Below are 26,748 nucleotides of genomic sequence, written 5' to 3' on the forward strand. Positions count from 1 at the left end.
TATCTAGTTACACTACAGCCAAATACTGAAAGACAGTTCTATACACAAAGTTGCTTGTTTGCCTCTGTCTTCTACTTACTGTCATATAATAATTTGGTTACATAATTAATTATATTGCATTTGTAACTCAGTGTTCAGACACTCATCTGCAAGCAGCCTCTTCATTTTAAGCATCCTGTTGGTTTATGTTAATGAAATGAACAGTAAGTACACAGAGCTCTCATTAATTTTAATGGCACTGAAAGGTTTCCAAATCTTACTACAATTAAATACAAACAACAGTTTGCACCCAACTTGCCTAAAAAACACTGAGAAATTACTGCTGCTCATACAGTAGACAACACTAAACAATAATGAATCTGCAAGAACCCACAAACACATTTTATGCTCTTCTGCATCTCACATCACTCAGCAGGAACAACAGTTTCAGTAACTTGTTCCCCCAGAGATGTGCTGCTGCCAGAGAACCCAGAGCCCCTTTATCAGGCTGAAAAGGGACTGCAATGGGGTTTTGGAGGCTTCAAAGCCTCCATAAACACGAGAAATTGAAGGACCGTACCACAGAAGTGGAGAGCAAAAAACCACCAAGCTGGCTTTTTATCATCCTGGGGCATCCTGGTGTAACTTTCATCCTTGGCTTAGCGAAAACCCACAATGTAGGCATTTCCTAAAACAAGGTTGCACCCTTGTTACCCACCCATGCCTGATCCATCATCTTACAAAGGCTGCATTTTTGGTCCTGCAGTTCTGACCTCCACAATTTCTCTTTCCTATGACTTGTGCTTGATCAGTCAGCCTGCAAAATAAAACGCCCCTTCCTCCTTTTTGTTTTAATGTGGCTACTGGATAATTTCAAACTATGACCATTTTACATATGACACTGAGTTGAGTCGGAGTGTAGATCTGCTGGAGGGCAGGAAGGCGCTGCAGAGGGATCTGGGCAGGCTGGATTAATGGGCTGATGCCAATGTATGAGGTTCAACATGGCCAAGTGCCAGGTCCTGCCCTTGGGTCACAACATTGCTACAGGCTGGGCAGAGTGGCTGAGAAGCTGCATGGTGGAAAAGAACGTGGGGCTGCTGGTCAACAGCTGGCTGAAATTGAGCCAGCAGTGTACCCAGGTGGGCAAGAATGCCAATGGCATGGTTTTTTGTTTTAGGGGTTTTTTTAAATACTTCATCAAAATGCACAGGATATTTTCAAGAACTATTTCCAGCCTTGGACAGAATACAAAATCTTTTGCTGTCATTAAAAACTATCACATCAGCAGAAGATGCTAGAATTTTAAAATCTGGCAAGGACACCAAAGCTGGTTTTCAGCAGCTCACTGAAAGCAACTTTTGATTTAGTGTGTGACTTTTGATTATATAAATCGTCTTCACTGACAAAATTAATAAATGCTTATGCAAGCAAGCAAGAAACTTCAGTGCAGTGTCAGGGTACTGCTATTGGTAAGGCTGCATTCTGACTCACCCTCCTCCCAAGCTGTCCCTTCTCTATCTATATATTCAAATACAAATTTGCAAACACTACCAGCCCAAATGCCTCAACCCAGAGCCTCCCTTTTACCTTCTCCTGGATGGCGAACAATGTTTAGATGTAAGTGTAAAAATACATATTTATTTTTAGGTGCAGGTTTTGAGGATTGGAGGGAAAGAAGTTGCCTGTGGCAACTCATCAATTATATCTGCTTTGAGAAAGAAGTCAGTTCTTGAAGTCACCATTGCAGCAGCAAATCCATACTTGTTCACAGGTTTCACTAAATCATAGCAACCAAACAGCCAACTTTGATGTCTGCTGGCACAGAAACCAAATTTCAATGTTGGAACTCAAAGACCATTCCAAGTCTTTTCTTCTTAACAGCATCTGTTATTAATTTAATTTCTGAACTCTTCCTGCTTAGTAAAACATATATTAAATAATATATAATATAATTATATATTAAATAATGTATAATATTACCTTAAATAGACAACAAAATGAAAGGTTTCTGTAATTTCAAAACCTAAGCAGAAAGAACCAACACTCTACCAGATGAATAAAATAAAACGGAACCCAAAGAGAATTAATACACACACTGGGCAAGTGCAGTAGTTGCCGACTTACTATTTCTTTAGTCTCCTCTTTGTGATTTATTTCTTGGATCCTCTCCAAAATGGCTTTCTCAGAAGGTTTAACTATTGCAGATCCATGGCTGAGCAGGGTGGCAATTTCTTCTTTAAAAGCCTTTAAAGAGGTCTGAGCAGTCCTGGCCTCTTCTCTGCTGCTCTTCAAGTTTGCATCTAGCTCCCTGGAAGATTTCTTCAAATTGTGCAGTTCCTGCTTTGAGGTTTCCAAAGCTTTCTGGTTAACAGTCAGTTTCTCTTGGAGGTTTCTGATCTCCATCTCTAAACTCTGCCTCTTTATTATAGCACTGTCAAGATCCTAAAAGTGCATGAAAAATTAAACAAGATTTTTTAAATCAGTTATAAACCCTCTCCACCACACACAAATTAAGGAATAACTCAGGAGCAGGTACTGCAGACAGAGAAACTAGGACCCATATTCATCATGTTTGCTCAACGTCAGGGTTTCATAGGAGAACTGCCAGTGAAACTGATGAAAACCTGAAGTCTGCTGTAATCACACTAAAGGCTAACATCTTATATTGGATTGAAAAAAGGAATACATAAAAAAAATTTGCAGGTGAACAAAACCAATTTTTTTATTGTAAAATTATTGAAATCTTGCTTTTCCTGAAAAACCTGAAAAACAAGCACTGAAAAAGACGTGTCACAAAGCCAAAGTACTACAACTGAGAGGGAAAAGGATAGGATAAAATAGAATATTTCAGTTGGAAGTAGCCTGCAGTGATGATCAACTCCAACTGCCTGACAATTCAGAGGTGACCAAAACAATAGTCACGGTCTCCCTGAATATAGTGATGAGAGGTGATCTTTGAGACCAGCTTATCTGAATGTGACAAAAATTCCTGAGATTGTTTATTCACAGAAATGAGAAGTGAGGGACCAGACAAATCAAGGTTTGCTTGGGAATAAATAAAATATAGCCAATACAAATTTATCTATATCAGTTGTATATAAATATTGACCTAACAGGGTAGAGCAGACAGACAGAATTCTGTATCCTGACCCATGACACCAAAACAAATTATGAGAGGAAAAATAAAGAAAAATCACCATCTAAACATAAAGAAATAAAGTCTTGTGAGTCTCTTTCCTTTCCCCACAATACCAATATTAAGAGTGCTTACACACACATATACAAGAAAAATCTCTGCAGCGAAAGCAACTAAAAATATAGCAAAGAATAAGTCTTCATTTCTCAAGGCATTTTCTGATTGGTAAGAACAAATGGGAAAGAATATTCACACATGATACAGAAGGAAAGAATAATGCTTCACCCAAGACACTAAATTATTATGGAGGATGGAATGTTTACAGAGAGGGATTCCTCTGGAGGTCTCAGTGGTAAGTAAAGGCTCAATAATTGGACTGATATGAGTTATGACTGTGCACACTGGAGTTAAAGAATTGTTCCTGGAGCAGTTATGAATATGGTGATTACTCAAGGGTCTCTCACGGTCTGTGTGTGCTTGCTGTGGAGCATAGTATGCCATTTGTATTAATTGAATACCTGCCAATCAAGCAGTAAATCTGGGAGCATTTCTGCAGATCAGCAGGGAGGGTGGACAAAAAAAAAGGAGTTTGCAGGGCACTTTTAGAAAATAACATATAAAAATATGATACTAAAAATACTCAAATTTTTAATAGCTACCAAAAGGCAATCATGCAAAAACACAAATAAAAACAACCCTTGTCATTTAGGAAATTATTTGCTATTACACCTTTTTGAAGTAATTTTAGAACTGTTTTAGAAACAAATGTTGGCCTGATTCCTTGCCATTTTCTCTTTTTTATTCTAGACAAGTCCTATTAATAGAAAATTCCCACCTGTGCTCAGAACTACATTATGGTAATTACAGCAAACAATAAAGAGTCATTTATTTCAATTACAGTTTTCAGCAGTGTGTATTTTTCCTTTCAGAAAGGCAGTGCTAAAATGGCTTGCCAGTACCAGGGATCTTACCTAATCACCATCTTGTTAAATTGTGAACAGCTGAAAACAAACATAGTTTATTCAAAAGATCAAGGTATAAAAGAAGTGAAAGCCACCAACAGTGACTGGGAAACTGCCTGGCAGAAAAGGACCTGGGGTGCTTGTTGACAGCAGCTGACCATGAGCCAGCTGTGCCCAGGTGGCCAAGAAGGCCAGTGGCATCCTGGCCTGTATCAGCCATAGTGTGGCCAGCAGGAGCAGGGCAGTGACTGTCTCCCTGTACTCGGCACTGCTGAGGCTGCAACTTGAGTCCTGTGTTCAGTTTTGGGCCCCTGAGTTCCAGAAGGACACTGAGGTGTTGGAGCACCTCCAGAGAAGGGCAACAGAGCTGGGGAAGGGTCTAAAGCACAAGTCTGATGAGGAGCAGCTGAAGGAGCTGGGGGTGTTTAATCTGGAGGAGGCTCAAGGGAGACCTTATCACTCTCTAAAACTGCCTGAACGGAAGTTGGAACCACGTGGGGGTCAGTTTCTTCTCCCAGTTAAGAAACAATAGGACAAGAGGGAGCGGCCCAGAATTTTGTCAGGCGAGGTTTAGATTGGATATTAGGAAAAAAATTCTTCATCAAAGTGCTTCATGAAGCACTGGAACAGGTTGCCCAGGGAAGTGGTGGAGCCACCATCCCTGGAGGGATCTGAAAGACTTGTAGATGTGGTACTTAGGGATATGGTTTAGTGGCGGACTTGGCAGTTCTGGGTTAACAGTTGGACTCCATGATCTTACAGGTCTTTTCCCACCTAAATAATTCCATTTTTCTATTAATACCGACACCCCAATCAGCAGCATGGTCTCAATATGCTGAAGTCAGCTACACATACATATACAAAAAAGAACCCACAATACTTAATTATCTTATTAAGAGTAATATAAGGTATTAAAGAGAATGCAGGTATCTTCCAGATGAATTCTTATACCAGCTGCACCTCCAGTTACCACTGTTACACCATAAGGATTGTTAACTGTTTTGCTCTTATCTCTTGTCTTCTCCAGATTGATTCAATCTGGAAACATCTGCTGAAACCTGTCTCTAATACATATTTTCTTAATGACATCTTATAAACAAAAAAGAAAAAAAAATCCAGGTTCTGAGAAACTCATTCCTGTATTTATCTGTTGGGACAAGGAAAACCTGAAATCATTTGGCTGTCTCTCCTACAGTCTAAGTATTTGGGAATATTCAAAATGTAGCCATGTTTCTCAAGTTCAATCAATTTCCTTAAATTATATTTTCATATTTTAATTAGCACTTTTCATACAATTGATTTATTTTAATAAATTTATATTGATTAGAAATTATTTAGACCTATTTTGTTCATTAACATAACAATATAAATCAATATTGACTACTGATTAATTTTGCATCAGTAGTACATGCAGATATATTTGTATTAATTAAAATTTCTTGCTTACATTTCAAGTATGTTCTTTAAGGATTTTGCATGGTGCACATCTTTGAAAAACAGATGTTTAAAATAACACTTCAGAAGGAAATCACAAATATTTTCAGGTTGAATCATCAGCAAAGATGTGAAACAGAACAAGACAGTTTACTAGCTCTTGTAATTCGTCAATGGCAATGCTGTATTTAAGTTAATCTGGAAGAATATATGTATCCTCTTCTATACCTTAGATAAATACCATAGAGGAATTTATTAAATATTAAAAAGAAACTTGGTTAGAGTAAGTAAGACATTTTAAAGGACCTACAGAGACTCTCAAAGAATGTTATAATTCTCTAATTATGATTACCATAATCAATAATCACTTTCTGGACATACAGAAAGCATGGACAGGTATTCTGATTCTCAGTCTAGAAATCTGGGCAGGGTTTAAAAGTTGTTTTTCATTAAATGCAAATTTGATATCCAATGCAGCCATAATAAAGTTATGCAGATATTTACAGCTTTCCAGAAGCAAAATCTTGCAATATTCTATCAGAAACATGAGAAATTCAGAAATAAATAGAAGCATACATTCAGCAATTTAAAAAGTAATAGATTGAAAAAAACTGCTTCTTGAATTGCTTTTTTTACTTTTATTAGTTTTAAGAGTTACTGGTTTTTATTCTTTGCCACTTCATATTGTCATAGAGTGAGACTGAGAGGGGAACAGATAAAATTATTGTTCACTTGTTAATGTTCCTCGAATTAATTCCAGCTAACTGCAACAAATACTCAAGTATCAAACATGCTAAAGAATATTTTAAATATATTAACCTTAAAACCTAACTAACTGGCTTTCATTTTATTCAGTAAGAATTTTTGAATACAGGCTTATGTCCCTCCTGGCACATAAAAAAAAGCACTTGGTCAAGAGAAGGAATTCACAGAAATCCTGAGGAACAGGAGTGGAGAACTACCTGGCAATTAAAATAGGCAATTATTCAGAGGGGTGGCAGGGGACAGTGCAGCGGCCGAATCTTGCTGGAGATGATTGACAGAACAGTGTGATGGTCTCTATACACTTAGGAAGAATTTTAAGAGCAAACTGGGGGAAATGGGCTGCCATCTCAATCTGTAATACTGAAGATGGCGGAAATGTTTGGCCCTAAAAACTTTAGGCACACGCAGGCAGGAGTCACTTGTACTCAGCTTTTGCTGGGTGAATTCAGCTACAGGCAATTCCATTAATTAAGCCCAGAAAACAGCCCAGAAACACACAGCCAATTATGAGTCTTCTGGCATAGGAGCAGTATGGATTTCTGCTTCTCACCTTGACAGGGGAACATGTCACAACACATGCAACTCCGTTCATGTGCTTGAATGTGCAGCATGAAGTACATGGCAAAGTCAGACTGACTCTATGCTGCTGGTGCCCCTCCTGTAACCAAGTAAGACATCCATCAAGGGAACAGGGGATCCCATACATCACACTTTACATGTGAGGACTTAAAGCATTTTTTGTTTTTTACTTTCTTTTTCAATAATGAACTTCTTAATATGCTTTTGTGAACACAAAACCTTCTCCACAGATTTACTCAGTGTCTGCAAATGTAAGTAGCTAAACTGAAATGCCACTGGAGGAATATGCAGCCTCCATGAAGATGGGGCTTTTCAAAGGCAATGCTTTTGAAAGGCAATGCCAATCATTTAGAAAGACATTTCTGTAAAATCGGTTAAATAAATTACTCATTTGTCATATGCACAATAATGATAGGAGAATATTTTTCAGAAAACTAGCTGAACTTGGTAAATGTTTTGGCAGTCAGAGAAAACTTGAAAAACAAGTCACAAATGGAGCCCTGATCCTGGTCTAAAACATCTCCTGCTTCTGGCTTACTGAGTAAACTACACTCTGTTCTTCCTCACACACCTGTGTTTGAAGTGAAGCATGAAAACAGAACGTTCTCAAAAAGGACCTGTTTAAGTTTTTGGTTTGGGTTCTCTCTCAGTTCCATTGAGTCTTAGAAAATTGTACACAGCTTGGTAAGAACTATTTTCAGCAGAATGTAAAATTTATGACCCTTGTGGTACTTACATTTATCTTCCCCACAAATTCTTTCTCCTCCAGAGCACACTGCCAGCTATTTCTCATCTCCTAAGTATTTTGCTTACAACTGAATCAGAACACTATATCCTTTAAAGTGTATGGTGGGTGTCTCTTCTTTAGGAAAAGAGGAATGCCAGGGGTGGGGAAAATGCTGTATTACATTTGAAAACTCACTTGCACAAGGTTGCCTTTATGTTTAGGTAACCTACAAACTCAGTCACACACAACTCAGCTACATATTTGGCAGTCTAAGGTTCTTCTCTAATTTTCTCACCTTCTGGCCATGAGGTTTAACCACACTGTTTCACTTGCAGGAAATCTTTGCTCTGGCTTCACTAAACTGCTTCCTTTTCACAGTCATCACTCAAAGTGCAAAGCAGTAAGGAAAATTGCTACATAAATGCACTTTGTTCATCCATCCTTTAAAATATACAAACCCTTAATGGGGAGTTTAAACTCTCCTGGAGCAATTCAATCCTTAAATCATGTCCTTTTCCTTCCCAAATCATAGCTAGGTGAATTTGGTGAATACTTGACTTACAACTTAACTTATATTTCTCATCTGACCATCCTTCCTGCTGCACAGATTTCCTCTAAGACTTCCCAACAGTGAACAGTGCTTTCCTGCAAGAGCCATCCTACTGCCTACAACTTTTTGGGTATGAGCCAATGGTTATGAAATACAAATTTATGATGCACTGAAAAGATAATCTAGGGTGTATGGAAGCCAAGGCACTTTATCTTCCAGTGCCTTAAAAGAAAGAATAGTGTCCTATCAATTCCTTTCAATTTCTCATTAGAATTTTTGAAAAACTGAGTAGAAAAATTCTCAGAAAACTGGCAGTATCAAATAAATGTTATTTAAAAGAGCATTTTTTCACCACTGCATGCTTGTGCCTCAGATATTAACAATATACACATTCATTTATTTACATGTTTGTGCAAGCACAAAGGCTACAACACTAAGAAGAAAGCAAAAATAGAAATTTGCAAACAGCATTGAAAGACATTAATCTACCTCAGGTCTAATTTTACAAAATGTTATTGTTTCATCTTCATATCTCACTTTCAAAAAGTTGAAAATAACCTTAGAAAAATGTCCTTTTTAGGAAAGACCCTAATCAACATAATTTTTTCAGAAGCATTTTTTCTCAGGTAATTCCTATTGAAAATTAATTTGAAATTTCAAGAAATCATTTGAAAACCAGACAAGCATACAAGACATGCAATTATGTACCTTATTAAGTTTTTCCATGTCTTGGTAGTATCCTGCTGCCTTTTTCTGCTCCTTGGCCACTTCTGAAACTAATCTCATGATAGTTTCTCTGTTAGCTTTGGACTCCATCTCATGGACATTCACAGCTTCTTGAAGAGCAGCAACCTGGTCTTTTAGTGACAGATTTTCTTTACTTATTTCAGAGACCTTGAGAAATAATTCAAATATTAGTATCTTCTTAAAAGCTCTTAACAATTAAACATATTCATCCCAGTTATACCTGCTCCTAATCATGGCAATAAAGACATGGTGTTACTGGTGACCCCTAGGTCAGATTTATAATTGCGCTCTACTATTCATTATGAAAAGAATAGAAAGACAATTAAAATCATAGAATCATGTTCTCACAGTAAACCCCCACCTTAGCATAATGTGATTCAGATTTACTCCCACATAGACGTTTTGATGTATTAAACAGGTGGAGAGCTACTGCTGCTGCATCTCCGTGCTTGACATGAAGCAGGTCACAAAACAGACCATGCAGCTACCCCATGTGAAAAGCAAATCATTTCAGCCTGGTTTTTTAAGACATGTGCCTTTCATTTGGAATGAGAAAGCTGCAATTCATGCTCAAAACTTTTTAAACATGAGAGGTTTGAGTTTGTAACAGGTATTTCATAAGCACATTCAAGGACAGGGCCAAATACCGGGTGTGCTGGCATTATGAGCAGCCAGCACTTTGGAAGAAGCAGTCCTTTCCAGGAGGATTCTAGGGCTGTTTTGGTACACTACGCTATTTCCAATCAGTGGAATAGATGAATGTGGGCACTTCAAAGAGTGAGCAAAAAATGTACCCTGATTCCTACTGGCAAGACATTTGTTAAGACTAAAACGGATTAATTCTGTCTTAAATAAAACCATAATGTGAAAAAGAAGCTAAATAGGTGTGCCAAGACCCCAGAAAAGGTTTCCTAAGGAACAGCTTTCAGCACAAATTAGACTTCCCAACTAGATTTATTACTACATTGTTAAAAGACATGAAGATATGCTTTATAAAGCTCTAATTATTAACTTATTAATATTAAAGCATGCAAGAGTGCATCTTGCGTGACAACTTTTTTTAGAGTATCTATTAAAATTTCAGTGTGCTTGCAATATCATGTAATATTATGAGGGTGTACACTCACTGTGATACATACCTAGAAAATCTTGATTTATTAAGACTGTACTCTTATGAACATAATGAAATAGAATTTCCCCAAATACCTATTGTGCTCCAAAGTGAAGAAAAATTGGGATCAAAGAGTAGACAGAAGATGAGTAAAATGCAAAAATTAGAATAAAATGTCTTTCAGCAGCATTGATAGAGGTTAAAAGAATATACAAACAATTTTCCTTTCCTAAACGGAAGCTTAGTTATTGGAACTTCAGAAGAGAAGAGAAATAATAAAGTTTTATTATTAAGTCTCAGAAGCACCATGAAGTTATTTACAGCATTTTATTACGGGACACAGTTAGGGTTGTTTTAGGGCAGGCCATTTCAGATGTTTGCATTTAATGGTACGTCAGCTCAAGATAAGAGTTAAGATCTAGTGCTACAGTTTACACATCACCTGTTGACCCCCATGTTAATATTTTGAGGAAATCTTTCAACCAAGTGTCTAATCAGGGCTATGTGTGGGAGCTACCAGCTGATAAAGTATTTATGCAGGTAAGGGCAGACTGAGTTCACTGAGGCCTGTTAGTGTTTAGCACCTTTGAAAATTAGCCCAGTATGAAAAAAAAATCTGTCATTAAATGATAGCACTGTCTGCAAACCATTATTAAATACAAATATCTCTATCACTTGCTTTACTTCTGTGACAACTAAATACTTTTTTATTAAATTGCTGTAGAGAAACATTTGCCTACACAATCACCTTTGATGTTAAACGTTCCTGTGGTTTCTCTGTTTCTCTGATGTCTATGTCCAAGAATCCAGAAATCTGTGTAAGGAGCTCTTCATAGTTTTTGCTGATTTTAGAAGCTTGAGTCATGTTTTCTTTACACTCATTCAAATATTTACTAATCAGACAGAAAAAAATATACACATCAGGATGAATGTTCCCTGAAAAGGAATTCTAGGCAAAATACATTGTCCCAAGACTATTGCTAGCTTCTGCATACCACCAAATGAATTTTAAAAGTTACATTTAATTCTCTGTACCTGTTATGTAATACATATAACTTTTGCTGTTGCCTTACGTATAAACATTTCTTCATCTTGGCTTTTGATTAACACTTCAAAAAATCTTCTATGACCCCAATCTCATTCTCAGCACAAAATTTGAATAAAACACAAGAACCAAGTGACACAAATAAATAGTGCCCTCAAGATACTAGAAGCAGAAAGTGCAAGCAAAAGCTTAGAAAATTCAGGGAGGAAGAGAGTGATCAACTCTTAGCAAAACTATGTGAAAAGCATTTCACATCCCCTCTCTAAAGAAGCTGGCAGTGATGATTGACAAACTCCAAGGAAAGAGAAGCCTTTCTGGACTAATGGAAGTGTAAGACATCCAGAGTACCTGTGAAGAGAAGTTTACCAGCAGAAGCAGAGATGGGAGACACTACTTTGCTGTACAGTACTCTGAAGCACTACCCATGAAAGGGATGCATTGAAAAAAGACACCATCTAGGGGCTACCACAAAGATATGAAGAAAAGGGAGCTTTTTGTCAGCAATTTTATCACTCAACAAGTGCCTATCATGCAGATGAATGTCCCACATGAAACAGGTTCTCAACCTTAACAGCAGGTGTCAGTTTGTAAAAATGCTCTACAAGAACAACAAAGCAAATAAATTAATAGTGAGTTTAACTCATTAGTATAAATTCCTTCCCTTGCCAGGGACAAAGATGGGTCCAGCAAATAAGAGCCACCATAGTCTGCTTTGGTAGCAAACACAGACAAAAATCTTGTTCATGATGCTGAAACACACATCACTTATGGAAAACTAAAAAGAAACAGATTAGCAAAATCAGTCAACCAAACAGAGCTCAAAATGACCACCAGTGTAATCCAAATGTCAACTCCAATACCTCTCACTAACTCCCATAAGAGTGGTAGATAGGTAACGGTAGATTTGCAAGACAAACTATTGTGCTTCCAGTTGAGAAACAAGGTTCTTTCTAAAGCAAATTCTTCACTCTAGAATAAATCAAGACCTGAGATGTAACCAAATAGGTGTCTAGAGCAAGTATTTTATTGAAATGCATTTGCTTATCAGAGCGTAGCACTATTCTCAGTTTTCAAGGTGGGCATGGTAGTCATTTCTGGATTCATTCTTTTCCATTCCTGATTTCTTCCTCTCTAGGCTGGCAATCAAACAGAGTATTATTCCATAACCAAAGAGCAGCATGAGACTCCAACAGGAGATGCACAGTGAGTGCTAACACAGTACACTGAATGGCTATAAATCAGTAAGCAAAACAGACAGTCCATGAAAGGATTTAACACATAGCCTTAGGAGGGAGATCAGCGCAGCTGCTGTGAACGCTGCAAAGTGAAAGAGAGTGGCAGAACAACAGAGAGGAATGGAAAACATTCATTACTGCTCTGGATATTGTGAGGGCAGTTCCACATACTACCACACAGCACACACCATGAGCCAAAAGAAGTCTGCCTTCTGCAGCAGACACTGTCCCTCAGAACACAAGCACCCTCACAGCTTCCTCACCTCTCAGCACCCTCCTTTCCTCTGTAGCCCCAACAAAGTAAATCATGAGATGATTGCTAAACTGCTGTTGTGAGGAGGGATATGTTAAGTGAAAAGGTATTAGGCTTAGACGTGACATATATGCACGCTTATATGTCAGACTATTATATAAGATTGACCAACAACGCCACAACTGTTCTGTGTCTAAAAAATTGAGGTATCCACAGACAAAAAACCATGCCTGCTTCTAAAAATAAAAAAATCTGAAGTACAAAGCACTCACTTGATAACTTTACAAATCATCTAATTACCTGCTGTAGGGCCATAAAGGTGTGAGCACCTAGAAAATAGGCAGTCAGGTAAAAAAAAAAGTAGAACACAGCTTTTTCACAGTTTTGCTAGCTCTTCAGAGCTAATGAGCAAAGAGGAGAGAAGGAAAAAGAAGAAGAAAAAAGCTTTTGACAGTTCAGACTCTAAAAATACCATGGCAATAGACCTGTTGAGTAGAAAAGCACCATTTTCAATAGGAGAGGTGCACATCCTGGAAGCCAATCATAGAATTCACCAAACATTTCTTACTATATCCCCGAGATACAGAATGTAAATATGCACTTCATGGGTGCTGGCTTGCTCTTCCCTTTCATTAGTGGTTTTCAGTGAAAATCTTTTTGGAACACCTAATTAGGACTAGTCCTGTGCCAAGTATTACCAAGGCAGCCAGACTAAGTGGCTGAAGTTCACTGAGTCAGTACATTGGTTGGTATGAAGTGACACATGCAACCATTAGCTGAGGAGAAGAAAAAGCTTTGAAAGCAAACACTGCACATTCATGAGCAATCCAACATATTTGTTCCTTCCAAATGAGCAAACTCACTACCCCTGTACCCCTTCCTTTTTGCTAGAAGTCCAGTGGCACACTCCAGGTGCACAGTGAACCAGATCTGGGACTGGTAGAGGTGGAAATTGAGCTTTTTATTTTGCTCATTTCTTGGAGCAGTCCCCTGGTCCTGATCACCACGCATCAACACAAACAGAACTGATTACACAACTGATTACACAAGCGTTGGGGGCCAAAGAGAGCAGCCAGGACTGCTCTGGGAGTGACAGCAGAGATTTATGCCCATAAAACTGACTGTATCACTATAATGGCAGGTGAGTATGAAAACCAGTATTCCAGCAGTTTTCTCCCAGTGAGTTAGGCAAGCAAAGAGAATAGGAGTATTTTCTTCCATTTTTTAATTTTTTTTTTCTTTCTACCAGAAATAGCATTTTAAAAATATTAACAGCCATTATGTCAGGCTGCGCTCTCCAGGCAGGGCTTTTGGCAAATCAGCTGGTAATAAACAAGTACACTGCAATGGCTTTCTCTAAGTTTTAAAATTACTTAATTATTAATTTTTAATGCACAAAGCCTGGCAGAGCTGTGTGAAATACTGATTTGGGAAATACAGGTGTCTGGTAAACACTCATCTTGCTCTTAACTAGACAGTATTGATTGAGTCACAAATATTAGCCTGATAATGGGTGGAAAAATCCATTATAAAAGTCTACAAGGTGTCTATTAATATGACTGACACTGATTTTGGAATTTCAGAGTTCAGAATATTTTCATACCAATCAATTTTGCCATGAGTCTCCATCCTACAGACCCAAAACACAAGCAATTATGCAGAACTGACAGATCAGTGCTCTGATACACTATGCTAAAAACAGTACTTATCTTTAATAAGTTTAATGCATTTCACCTTCAAAGTACAAAACACTCCAACCTCCATTTATGGACTAACAACTCAAAATAAAATTCAAATTTCAATACCTGCCACACACTCAGGTACAACAGTTGTGCAAGGCACTGTAACAGAATTCAGAACTGCAGTAAAGTCTATCCACCAACATATTTTTCTGTATTGACAACTACACTGTTCTGTCCTCCACACTGTTCTGTCCTCCCCCCCGAAAAATTGTTTCTTATCTGACATGACTCTTACTTAAGTTTGGCATTTTTCTCATGAAGCTCCTCCTTCAGCTCCAAATTTTCCTTATATACCACCTGAGCTGTCAGCTCAGCCTGGTTTTTAGAAGTGGCAAGTGCACACAGATCTTTTTCCATCTCCTGGATTTGTGTTTGCAGAGACAGGAGGCGAGACATCTGTCTGGCATTGTTTTCCTTATAGCTGTCAGCTTCAGCCTTCAGCTCTTGAAAAGAAACTTCTTTAGAGATCATGCTCGATCTGAGTTTAAGAAGCTATAGATAGAAAAGGAGAAAATTAATGAAGAGTACTTTGCCCAGGCTAAAATAACATGACTTTATAACAAGCTTAGTAATGTGATAGAAATGCATTTTTATCACTACAAGACAGAAAAAGCAATAGGAGAGGTTTGCAAAAACAAAAGCTACTGTTGGGTAACACAATACAAGATAACACCTTACAGGAAGATAAATTTATTTACTAACTCAGAATTTCGGACAAGTCTAAATTATGTTCTGCTGCACAACCTTAACTCATGTCTCCTATGTGTCTGCATTACGATAAAGTTATTAACACCTCTATTCCCTCTTTTTTGCCTGCCGCCTGCCTGCTTCCAATTCTGGTGCACAGATTCCACAGATAATCTATAGCTGCAGGGAGTTGTAATAGCAAAGTATCCTGTTGTATGAGTGTGGAGACTTTAGATGATCTGAGGCATATTCAGACGCAAATAAATTTTTGGAGCATTGTGTGTTAGGCACCCTCTTCTCATCTTATGCAAGTAGTTACTTTTGGGCATGATAATCCAATTAAATGTAGCTGGATTTATGCTGAAACAGTAATAGCACCTTTTAAAGAAGGGGAGGAGAAGGAAAATCACCCTCAGATGCTAAAGACCTCTTACAGCGATGATGCTAGAGCTTTCCAAGAGTTCATGGAGTTCAGTAGATTTTCCTCTCTCTTTTTGTTCAATATACCATTTTCCATTGAACTATTTCTGCTAGAAGCTTCTCTAGGAGACTGCGCTTGAGGGAGACTCACCAGGCAAACAACATTTTCATATGATTTATTTTTGTTATAGGAACAAGTAATTTAAAGTGGACTTTTTTGTCACAAGAAGTGGTAAGGCATGTTTCAGCTTTCCTGACTATTCCAATTAAAAGCAGCAAGACACAATCTGAAGGACTTCTGTCCTATTACATAAAATTAACAGGCAAATAATTAAGCCACGTTAACTGCTCTTTATGATGAGTGATATAACTTTTAAATTGTGGCAAACATTTTAAGGCAAAAATATTTAAGATATTAAACTGCAATCCAGGGCAATGAGAAATTCACTTCCCTGATGGAGTCTTTCAGTATCACCAGACCCAAGACACTCAGAGAAATTAGAGAGGCTGGTGAGCCAATTGCCTTGGAAAAGTCCTGCTTCTCCTCTTTTCAGCCACGCATGCCTCTCCTCTCCCTCCCACCAGCTCTGTGTTTGTCTGACTTCCCCACAAACAACTTAAGTAACAACTGATAGGAAATATTCACTTTTTCTCTCACAGAGGAGAAAGAGGAAGTGGAGCTGGTCACATCACAGAGCACAGGCTGATGCTGAGAAATCAGGTAGGAGGATCATCCTTGCAGCAGCAGCACAGCCTTCGATAAGCTTATGCTTCACGTGCAAGCACTGGTTTATCAGACACTCTGGAGCTGACATAAAGCAGCACTGACTTTGAGAAAAGCAGAAGCAGCTTGGCTTTTTCCCGAGTTCATGGGCTTCATTTCCATACCCTCCTCTTTGTGCTATCAGAAGCATTTATATGGCTACAAGGTAAAATAAGATTGGGAAACTGATCTGGCTAAGAAACAACTTGAAAGGAATTATTTTTCAATTGCATTGACACAACAGTGCACTGTAAAAACTACACTTACACATACATCTGTGCTGGCACAAGGGGTGGGGCAGTGTGGGGAAGGAAATGAGCAGCTGAAGGAACAATAGCATTGCTTTGCTTGGCAGCTGGACCAAGCTATGGTATCTTAGAGTGTTCATAGCCTTAAAATTTCTCTGTGGTTCAACTCCCCATCCAATATTTTTTCCTCTGTCCATTGTCTTTGTGGTCAGTTCCAATAGCAGAAAAAGCAAGAATAATCCTATATCATGAGTTTTACAGAGCACTCAAAAGAACAAGGCTCTGACCTCAGCTGGGTCATGAAGGTCTTTATTAACAAGAGCATGAACAGCTGTTTTCTTGACTATGCTTTTGCAAGCACAGTCTTGAGGAATCTATAAATCAGTCAGATGTTCTGGCAATAAAGCCATTCAACATTTCCAGTAATAAATTCTTTGTATGAGAACATGAGATTCTCTATGGCTTTTTAAAATCTAAATTTAAAGCATGGATTCTGGATAAATGTTAAATGTAGGGGAGCCCTGCAGTAACTTCAGGATCAACTGATCGAATTAAACCTCAGTCAATGGACACTTATGCCTGTAGTTCTGCATATGAATAAATGTAAGCCTTTCATGTCTTCTAAAGGCAAATTTTACTCCACTTTAAAACTGACCACTGCCAGCATTGCTGACTTCCATCAAATCACTTTTAGTCAGTTACATGTTAAAAAAAAATTACTTGTGGAAATAATGAAGCTCTGAAAGTTATCCTGTAATAAGTCCTCTCCTGAGAAGCACCATCTACACAGCAGGAAGAGTAGAAAAGTATGTGTACATGTTCTTCAGCCTCTCTAGTTACAGTCAACTCCATTAGCACAAATGCAGTTTCACTGGTGCTGAAAGCAGAGCAAATTAGCACAGACACGGTTTCACTGATGAATGCAGAGCAAATTTGGGGAGCTATAACTTGAATAAAGGGGAGAAATGAGTAAAGATGGGCAGCTAGATCTTAACTCGCCATCAACAGGAAGATATCTATCCGAACTTTTATACAACCACAATTTAGAAATGCTAATTTTCAGGTTTAATATAAAAAGATTGAATTTAGGTGATGATAAAAAGCTAGACTGCTTCAAGTCTTTCAAATACAAGATAATAATCAGTTCTTGATCACAGAAGAAAGCAAAGTAAAAATCACACAGACATTCTAAAAACAAATTTATTACAAAAAAAACCTCCAAAAATTCTGTAGCAAATTGGACTTTCTGAAAGCTTTCTATTCTCTACAGAAGGTGATGCAAAGAATCCTCAGGTCTGGAGAAGGATTTGAACTTTTTTAAATGTACCTCTGACTGGGCACAGTCATACTTCACTGAAAGTGCTGCAAGTTCACTTTGAGCAGTTTCAGCTGCAGCTCGATAGTGACTCATCTGCTCTCTAGTGACAGAAATATCCAAAAGAACGTGATCGTGAGATTCCTGTGAAGACAGCATGAAGACAAAACTATTAGACATCACATTTTTTGAACATTTTTGCTTCAGCATGTTTTTGTTTGATTAAACTGCTCAAGGGCATTACTCCAAATATTATTCCCAGAGTAACACACATGTACTGAAAAATAGGTTAAACAGTCGTTTTCTACAAGTCACCACTTTCATCTCCAAGTTCAGCCACCAACACCATGACCTCCCACTGTTTTCAGCTCCGGCTCTTTCCAGCACTTTCTATGTATTTAGTAACATTCAAAAGGTTCCTTGTCTACAAAATTATCCAGTCACTCTTTCAACTTGTACAAACTTTAACCCAGAGGGAGTCAGATGTCTCTCATGCAAAGAATCACTTTGGATTTTAATCTTCAGTTATACTGCACGTCCCCCCATTTTTATTTCAGAAGAAATGTTGAAAAAAAGCAACGGCTATCAATCCTCTCTGTGCATGATTTTGCAGATCTCTATTGTATCTTGCCTCCACAGTCTCTCTATCAGGTTGAAGAGCCCATGCCTACTCAGACACTTGTATCTGCTCCTCCAAGTCACTTTTTGGCTTGCCATTTACTTTTTTTTACATCTAACCTTTCAAGGTTAGAGGTCCTTTTGAACTCCATCACTTGGGCACCACTTCAGCTTCCTGACTGATGCTTTCTCATCCCCAGCAATCACCATAATGACTTCCTTTGATTCTTTTTCAAGTCCTGATTCCATGGCAAGCACTGCCTCCGTCTTTCTAGTACAGTCTCCTTCACACCACTTGTACAACCCTTTTAGCTGTGCCCTTTAGATTCTATAGTAGGCTTTCTCCTTTTTGTGGTGTTCTGCTCTTCTACAGTAGAGCAGGAATGTGCTGGATTTCTTGATCTTTGTTACTTAAAGTCTTCCAAGATGAAAATTCAGACCTGAAGTCTTGATAGAGTTTCATTAGACAGAACTTTTTTTTTTTTCTGATCAATAGTAACTATAAGACGATGAAATGTAACCTCTTCAGAACAGAACTAAGTTTAGGTTATGCTGGGAGCACACATGGCAGAGAACCGGACACGACATTTGTACTCCATCAGCTCTCACACAGGACTGAAACAAAGCTGCAATCCTCGTACGTTTGGCTATGAATTATAAAATGAAAAACACCCCAGATAATGGCTGCTATTGGAAAAAGGTATTGCAATGGAGACAGAGACATCTTCTCTTCATGGTTTTTTATATCAGCATCAGTTTCCAGGCTGAGATAAATTACAAGTTCAGCCCCTACCCATTCTAAATAGAAAAAAAAACCTGAAGAGCTTTCCAAATATGTGAACATCTCGTAAAATAAGGATTTGCCATGGAACACATAGAGAAATCCCTGAGGAATAAGGAAAAACTACTCGTTTAGGCTGTAGCAGAAGATAAATCACCTTGGATTAGTTGCTATAATATCACAAACTCTATTCTCTAATCTTTCTTCCCTGTCCTAGTTGACACTAGATTAGACCAATCAAGTTTAATTGCATTCATCTCCTTCAAAGACACTCAGCTGTGCTCTTCCACAAAGGAGTTGCCACTCTCAACAAGCCAGACTGACACATGCAGAAAACTCATGGCCACATGGAACACAGCTCATAATCTTGGAGATAAAAGGGGTGCTAATTTTCTCAACACTTTATCACTGTTGTGAGGGAGTGAGGGAAAGCATGTGCCATCTCCTCACTACTTTTGCCTTGCTTTTGCTTCACTCTGCTTGTTTCACATGTAGAACTACATTAAATTCTTTAATGTAGAGGGCATTCTTCTCATTCTGTAATACACCAGGGCTCCAAAACGATGGATGGAGATTGCAAACAGTAACACTTTGTATGCTGCTTATGTACGTTATTATATTTGTAGTACTGCATGAATGGAGGTTTTTCCTTTTCTTCTCTAAACAAACACAACTTACAACTTTACAGAAAGGAGTACATCGCAAAACTGATGAAATAAATACATTTCAGAGCATAGCTGAAGAAAATAAGCCCCCTTTCAGAAACAATGATCAATGTAACAGCTTTAGAGCTGAAACTTCCAAAATCTATGTTTTTCATACAAATCTAAATTTTTAAATGATGAGCACTTTAAAGATGCAGCTACACATCCAAAAGGACTTAAAAGAAGTTTAAGGAAGCTGGGGCAGAAGTCAATGGGAACTACAGTTCGACTCATCTACAGTCTTAGTGAGATTTACAGAGGCAGATCTCTGCATCCTCCAGTGCCTTAGCAAACATAGAACTAATCACACATGGTGGCACCACCATGTGTGTAGGGAAGTTGGTATTACCATCATACTTTTTGCAGGAAATGTGCATGCTCTAAAATTAATAGTTTTCTATGTTTCTGTGGGTTGCCATCAGGCAGTCACAGGTCTGATCTTTAATCAGACCTATCAGACAACTCAATTAACTTGGCATGACTTTAATGTAGGGACAAAATTTGTAATGTGGATGTGGCACTTCTATATCTGTGGAAAAATTCTGATTTGTAATGTTTCATGAGTACTATGTAATCTATACTGATTTTTGTTAGGAAAATAGAATTAATGAAGTGTTAAAAGAATAAGAGAGATTAGACAGAAGAAGTCTTATTATATTAACACTCAATCAGCTCTAAATAACCTAAGTTTTGGGTGTTTCTCCCACTCATACTACTAATTTTTTTGATCTCTTTCCACTTACCTGAAAGAAAATGAAGCTTTCATCTAACTCCACATGCTAAACAGAAGCTAAGCATATATTTACAGTACTTAAGAGCAATATCTACTTGGATATTCAGTTTTATTAGTAATAGATGTTTCTTAGAAGATCAACAATATATGGTGATTGTTGTTATTTTTGACCATTTTTTGGTTTGATTTTTTTACCAAATAACTGCCTTTATCTCCCTGGAATCCAGTCTTTAGTTGGCAAACTTCATTTGATGCAGAAACAACAAAACTACAACAACATTCAGTAGGTTTATACCTATCCATGTACTTTGAAATCAGCCAGCTGTTAAAGCCACTCACTCCCATTCTGCTTTTGACAACTTTTCTGTCATTTCCTGTTGTGTTTCTTATTTCAGCACTGGCAAATGCTGCTACCACTGCCATTGCCTGCACACAGCCCAGACCCCTTTCCAAAAAAATATATTTTTTAAGAATCTTTTTTGAAACAGAAAGCCCCCAGCAAGCATTTAAGCAGCCATCACTCCCCTGAGTGACTTGTCAATGCATTGGCATAGACTGTACTCAGGGCAGAGATTTCTTCTTCCCATTCTCAAAGTACCTAAACACATTGGGGTTGACATACCCAACACGATGACTCACGAACATTTGTTGACTTCATTCTTCCTTTGCTTCTACAGAACAAATGGGGGGGAAGAGGGAAGAAAGGTTGAAAATTCAATAGATTTGTAATATGATGGCACGTGACATTCTTCTTTCACAGATATGCTTTACTAAACTATATCATAGGTTGCCATCAGCAAAGCTGGCCATGAAAGCAGAACACCATGGGAAAGTTTCTCTAGTAGCTTATGAGCTCTAATTGTCTCCACAGTTATTTAAACACACATCTAACCAAAACAGGCACCTTCATGTTGGCTTGTCCAGGTTACTTTCACCAGTTCAGCTACACAGCTGGCCTTCATGCAGTGACTGCTTCCTTTGTCACTGCTTTTCAGGTGCTCCAAGTTTTTATTTCACCTCTCTTTTTGTCCTGCATCTCTTCTACACTGATATATTTTAAAAGGAAAAAAAGATCTAAGCAATAACACAAGATCTATCTTAACTGAAATACATCTTTTTTTCCCCCTCAGATGTTAAAGTAATCAGTGGGCCCTTTTTACCTACGTGTTTATACAGGACTTGGTACATTGGCTGGGCCCAGTGGGCTGTTCCATGATTTCTGTAAATCCCAGTGTCACAACTGTTCATATTCTGAAAACAAGCAAAATGAGATATCCCAAATCTGCAATCTTTTTTCTTAAGACAAATGAATATTCATGAGTGTATATGTGCATAAAATTGTTCTAACTTCTGAAAACACAATGCAGCAGCAGAGTTGATTACTATTATTATTATTTGCTGCAACAGAAAGAAGATGACATCCAACATGAAATACTGGAAAGAATGGGTAGTTAAAAAATTTCCATACTTGGCTAGTGCAGATTTTTCTTGGTAGCAGCAGCCAGCCAGCCAGCCAGCATGCACATCACCTCAGAAAAGCCACAACACCTACACACAATAACGAGCATGAGAAGGTTCAGACACTATTCCACAGTGACTCAGATTCTGCTAACGCATACGAGAACAGACTAAAATGAATTACTGAATCAATGAGGTCTGAAAGGACTTCTGAGAACATTGAGTCCAGCCTATGACCAAACACCCCCTTGTCAACTAGACCACGGCACTGAGTGCCACATCCAGTCTGTCCTTAAACACCTCCAGGGATGGGGACTCCCCCATCTCCCTGGGCAGCCTGTTCCAATGTCTAACAACCCTTTCTGTAAAAAAATTCCTTCTAATGCCCAACTAAACCTCCCCTGGTGCAGCTTAAGACTGTGTCCCCTTGTCCTGTCCCTAGTTACCTGGAATAGGCTGACCCCTCCACTGGAGTCACTTCAGGGGGAGGGAAAAAAAAGGTTGACAAATTAACCATCTTGTATGTATATTTTGGGTCTTCTTTAGAGATAATACTTTGCCCAATTTGCCTATCAGGGATCTAAAATGTATTGATAACTATATATTAACATAAATCAAAATTTGCAAGTAATATTTCACAACTATTTCAGTTCTGTCACTTGCTCTTGCACATTATAAAGTTCCAGAAACACTCAAATACTTTTGATCACTTTCCACTCAGTAAACACCTGTTTCCCCTTGCTGATTCCTCCTGGTAACTAGGCGCAACTCATTGCTTGCAGTACCTTTTTTTTTTTGTTATTTTTATATACCTAAGGAGTTTTTCTGCATTAGCATAATGTTCCAGAAACATGTAAAACTAACTCAAGTGTTCTCAGCAGCTCAAATAAATTAGCAAAGAGATTTTCTAAATTCCTTTCAGAAGGATACTGCTCAGCTCTACCCTCCTCCCTTTGAAGTAATCACTGAAAGGTATTACTGAAAAGATAAAAATCACTTGTGGTGTTCATCTGCTGAAGAGGCCAATTTCAAGCTTGATTAATGGGCCCAAATGAAAGCTTCATTACAATCAAAATTTTAGTCTTACCCACTGCTACTACTACAAGCAGCAGTTAAAGCATTTTCATCTTTCGTTTTTCTGTTAGGATGAGGTGACTTTGCATCTAAATATAATAAATGCATTTAATGTGATGAAAGACAGCAGTCATCTCAAGGCAATTAGAGAGACGCATCACCTACTCTAAACATTATTTAACATGCTTTCTGGTTGACTTCATCCTTTGTCTCTATGGACAAATTAAGGAATTTGGAACTCCCCTGACACTTTCTCTCACAGCTTTTCCAAAATGATTAAAAAGGAGCTGCTGTGCTTATTCCCAAAACAATAAAAAGGGTGATTGCTAAGAAAAAATTAAGTGTTTATGCAGGGATTTTTACAAACAATTTGTTCTACTGTTTTTACTTTAACAGTGCTAAATAGAGTTAAATAACTTCTGTAACAGAACAACTTAAATGGCAGATTTAAAAAACAGACCATCATGCAATGTCAACAGCTGCAATTTTCCTCCAATGCCTACTACACTTCACTGCAGTAAACAAAACGCAAATAGAATAGAAATAATTGAGTATGTTGGTATATACACAATTAAAGACTGATTATTGCTGTAGTTTGATTTACCAGTTATAACTCGCGCTTTATAAACATGTAATTTCTAGTGTGTTTTTGAGTATCAAAATCAACACTCACAAACCATTTGACTTTGGGTTGGTTAGAATGTGGAGCAGGTTGCTGTCCACTCTGTCACTAAGCAGCACTAACAAAAACTTTGTAACTGGGTCATAACAGTTGTATTTAATATAATGGCAGTTGGTTTTGCCACCACAAACTACCAAAATTTTGTAAATTTTTTGCCTCAGAACAATATAGCTTCATTACAAAATTGATGCTCAACTATTCAGGAGAAAATGAACTTGTTCACACACAACTAAATTGCTTATCTTTTGGAACACAAAACTGTTACAAGGTTCCTATTATATCTTTAGTACAAGGGTTTGATCCTTCTAAGCAATATCCTCAAGTGTCTCCCTTAAAATCACATCAAAGCCAGCAAATCAGTTTAAAAGGAGGAAGAGATGCAAAGAAGAAATTCTTAGATAACTATAAATTCCTGCTCTGTGAAAGTACTCCCTTCTGCAGCACTTAGTAAGATAAATCTTTTTGACCTTGAATTTGTAAAGATAAGCTATAATGATCAGCTGAAGTTCGTGGGGCTTCAATTGCACCACTGGGTGCAGCTCTGCACCTGCAGAAGTTCTCTTTTGGGGTTGGGGTTTTTGTTTGCTTTGGTTTTTTGATTGGTTTGGGTTTGTTTGTTGTTTTGGGGTTTTTGTTGTTCGGGTTTTTTTTGGGGGGGGGGGGATGGGGTGCTAAAGGCGATATTAAATTGAATATTGCACAGATGACTTGCAAAGGGGGGTTACAGCCAGCCTGTGTCAGCCTCTACAGTAACACCGATAGAAACTACTGATAGAGCGAGGGGAGAGAAGGAAGGGGCATTTTTCCCAAGTCAGGGCTTTATTCCCTAATAGGACAAAAACCCCCCAAGCCAAAAAACCCCCCAAGCCCTAACCAAACCACCCCCCTGGACCCCTTCTGCCTTGCCCCGTCCCTCGGTTACCGCGGTTCCGCCGCGCCGCTGCCCCGCCTGGAGCCGCTCATGGCCACGGCCGTGCCCCTGGCAACGCGTCCCGGGGAAGGACGAAGCGGAGGCCCTGGCTAGGGAAGGGGGGACACAGCTCGGTGGCTGCGAATGAACAGTCTTCACAAGGGGATGCTCACAGAAACGCCAGGGTTTGTTGGTTTTGTTTGTTTGTTTTCACTTCAAATATACATCACCCGCAAAATTTGCTCGCATTTTGTCTCAAAAAAAGTCAGAAGAGACGAGCAGAGCAGAGGGCACTTGAGCAGCGGCTCCTGTGACCCAGGCAGGCTTTCCTTCTCCCCCCAGAACCTGCCAAAGGAGCACCCCCGCAGCCCGGAGAAAGCAGGCTTCCTTGATGTCTGCTGAACTACCGCCAGCCGAAAGGGCACCTCCTCCTCTTCCTCACCTTTCATCCAAACAAAGTGGATAAACATGGGAAGAGAGGAAATGAAAGCTGCAATAAAAGAAAGTTAGACCTGCGGGTCTATAGGGGCTGCATATCATTTCCCCTGAAGACCCTGTGAGCTTTAATCAGCCTCTGGGGACAGTGCCATCGTGCACTATTTCTGTACTCACAAATCAAAAAGCACCCCACCTTTCCCAGGAATGCTGACGTAATCACGTTTTGCAGAGAAGAAAATGGCAAAGCTAGGGATGGTACTAATTTTTTTGTCCTTGTCCCTGTATGCCCGACGCCGTTTCACTGCTGTTGCCGAGCACACAGGACACCCCAAGCAGGGGGTTTGCCGGCGTGGATCATCACCCTAATTAAAACGCTGCATCGCTTAAAGCACACAGATATACGATGCCATCCCTCAGCTGGAATCTGACACTAAACTCATAAAGGAAAGGACAAAAATCGCTTAATGTGAGGAAGGAGCGCTGCGAACAGGTCAGGGGAAATGGAGACCCTGCACGGGGCTGGGGCGGTGCAGCACAAGCAGCAGCAGTGGAGGAGCCGCCAGCATCCACCTTCCTGAGCGTCAGGGGAAAGACACAATCGCTGGGGGTGCGCGGGGTGACGACAGCTCCTTGGTGGCACCCTTCCAGTTCATCCTCACGGGCGAAGAGTGAGCTACCAGCCACACAAGACGGCACAGGGGTACAAAAACGTATCACAAAAAACACTGTGCTTAACTGCACGCAAATGCTGGTGCTGCAGCAGAGGAGTGAAACCCAGTAGGGCACCTCCGGAACAAAATTATCCAGTGCTGACAGGGTGGATGGGGGTGCAGAGAAGGGACAAAGCTGCTACCACTGCGTGGTGCAAAATGTTGCTCCAGGGCAACCTCATTCTTCATTAAGTATTTTTGACAGGTTAAAATTGTACTGGCAGTCTTGCATAAACCTAGCATAAATCTGGCACGTTTTACTATACACTGCAAATATCATCCTGGATTTGTCCAGCATTCCACTACAGCCTAATCTGTCCTACTACTGGAGTGGCGTGCAGATGCAGGATTAAATGATTGCGAAACTTTGTCCTGACTTTTCTAAGCATGTGCTCGAGCACACTTCCCCATCGCTAGTCCTGCAGTGCCACGGCTGGTTCGGGAGTTACACTTCAGCTGCTTCTACACCCTTGGTGATGGGGAAGGAAAGCTTATACTGCTGTATTTTACCACAGATCTATGAAGTTATTTGCCCTTAAAAAAACACTTGGATCTGATTAACTGTAGCAAGAGTAACAACAAAAGAGACAAGATTAAAAAAGGATGAAGAAAAGTAGAAATGTCACATAACACTCTGAAAAAAGAACGGGACAGTTTGGTGGGGTGCAATACCCACTTCAAGCCATTTGACTGAGAATAAACTACCTTATTACACAATGCTCACACTTTCAAATGCTTTACCCTTGTTTGCTAGTATTTCAAAGTAGAGTTCTCAAAAGAATCTCATGTTTCTTTTTCCTTAACAGGGACAGGAAATAACAATTTAGGAAGGGTAAATTTGGGATTTTTAATTCTAAATAATTTCAAGCAGCCATTTTCATGAATCAAAATTCTTCCTGTTGTGTTTGATAAAATACATGGAAAGGATGTTCTCAGCCT

General features: G+C 38.9%; 1 protein-coding gene across 1 annotated transcript in view; it reads right to left on the bottom strand.

The window, feature by feature from the left end:
* The window catches only part of CCDC170 (coiled-coil domain containing 170), a 36,533-nt gene extending 11,827 nt beyond the window's left edge, over window positions 1–24,706 (bottom strand). Inside the window, exons 1-7 of the mRNA XM_019286239.3 lie at window positions 24,674–24,706; window positions 21,160–21,208; window positions 17,714–17,845; window positions 14,504–14,760; window positions 10,742–10,886; window positions 8,844–9,029; window positions 2,107–2,424 (exon numbers count right to left, since the gene is read on the bottom strand). Coding sequence (XP_019141784.2) covers window positions 2,107–2,424; window positions 8,844–9,029; window positions 10,742–10,886; window positions 14,504–14,760; window positions 17,714–17,845; window positions 21,160–21,195 — 1,074 coding nt within the window. The 5' untranslated portion in view covers window positions 21,196–21,208; window positions 24,674–24,706. The remainder of the gene's footprint in view (window positions 1–2,106; window positions 2,425–8,843; window positions 9,030–10,741; window positions 10,887–14,503; window positions 14,761–17,713; window positions 17,846–21,159; window positions 21,209–24,673) is intronic.
* Window positions 24,707–26,748: the final 2,042 nt, after the last annotated feature.

Source organism: Corvus cornix, chromosome 3 (assembly GCF_000738735.6).
Source record: "Corvus cornix cornix isolate S_Up_H32 chromosome 3, ASM73873v5, whole genome shotgun sequence".
NCBI classification, from domain to species: domain Eukaryota; kingdom Metazoa; phylum Chordata; class Aves; order Passeriformes; family Corvidae; genus Corvus; species Corvus cornix.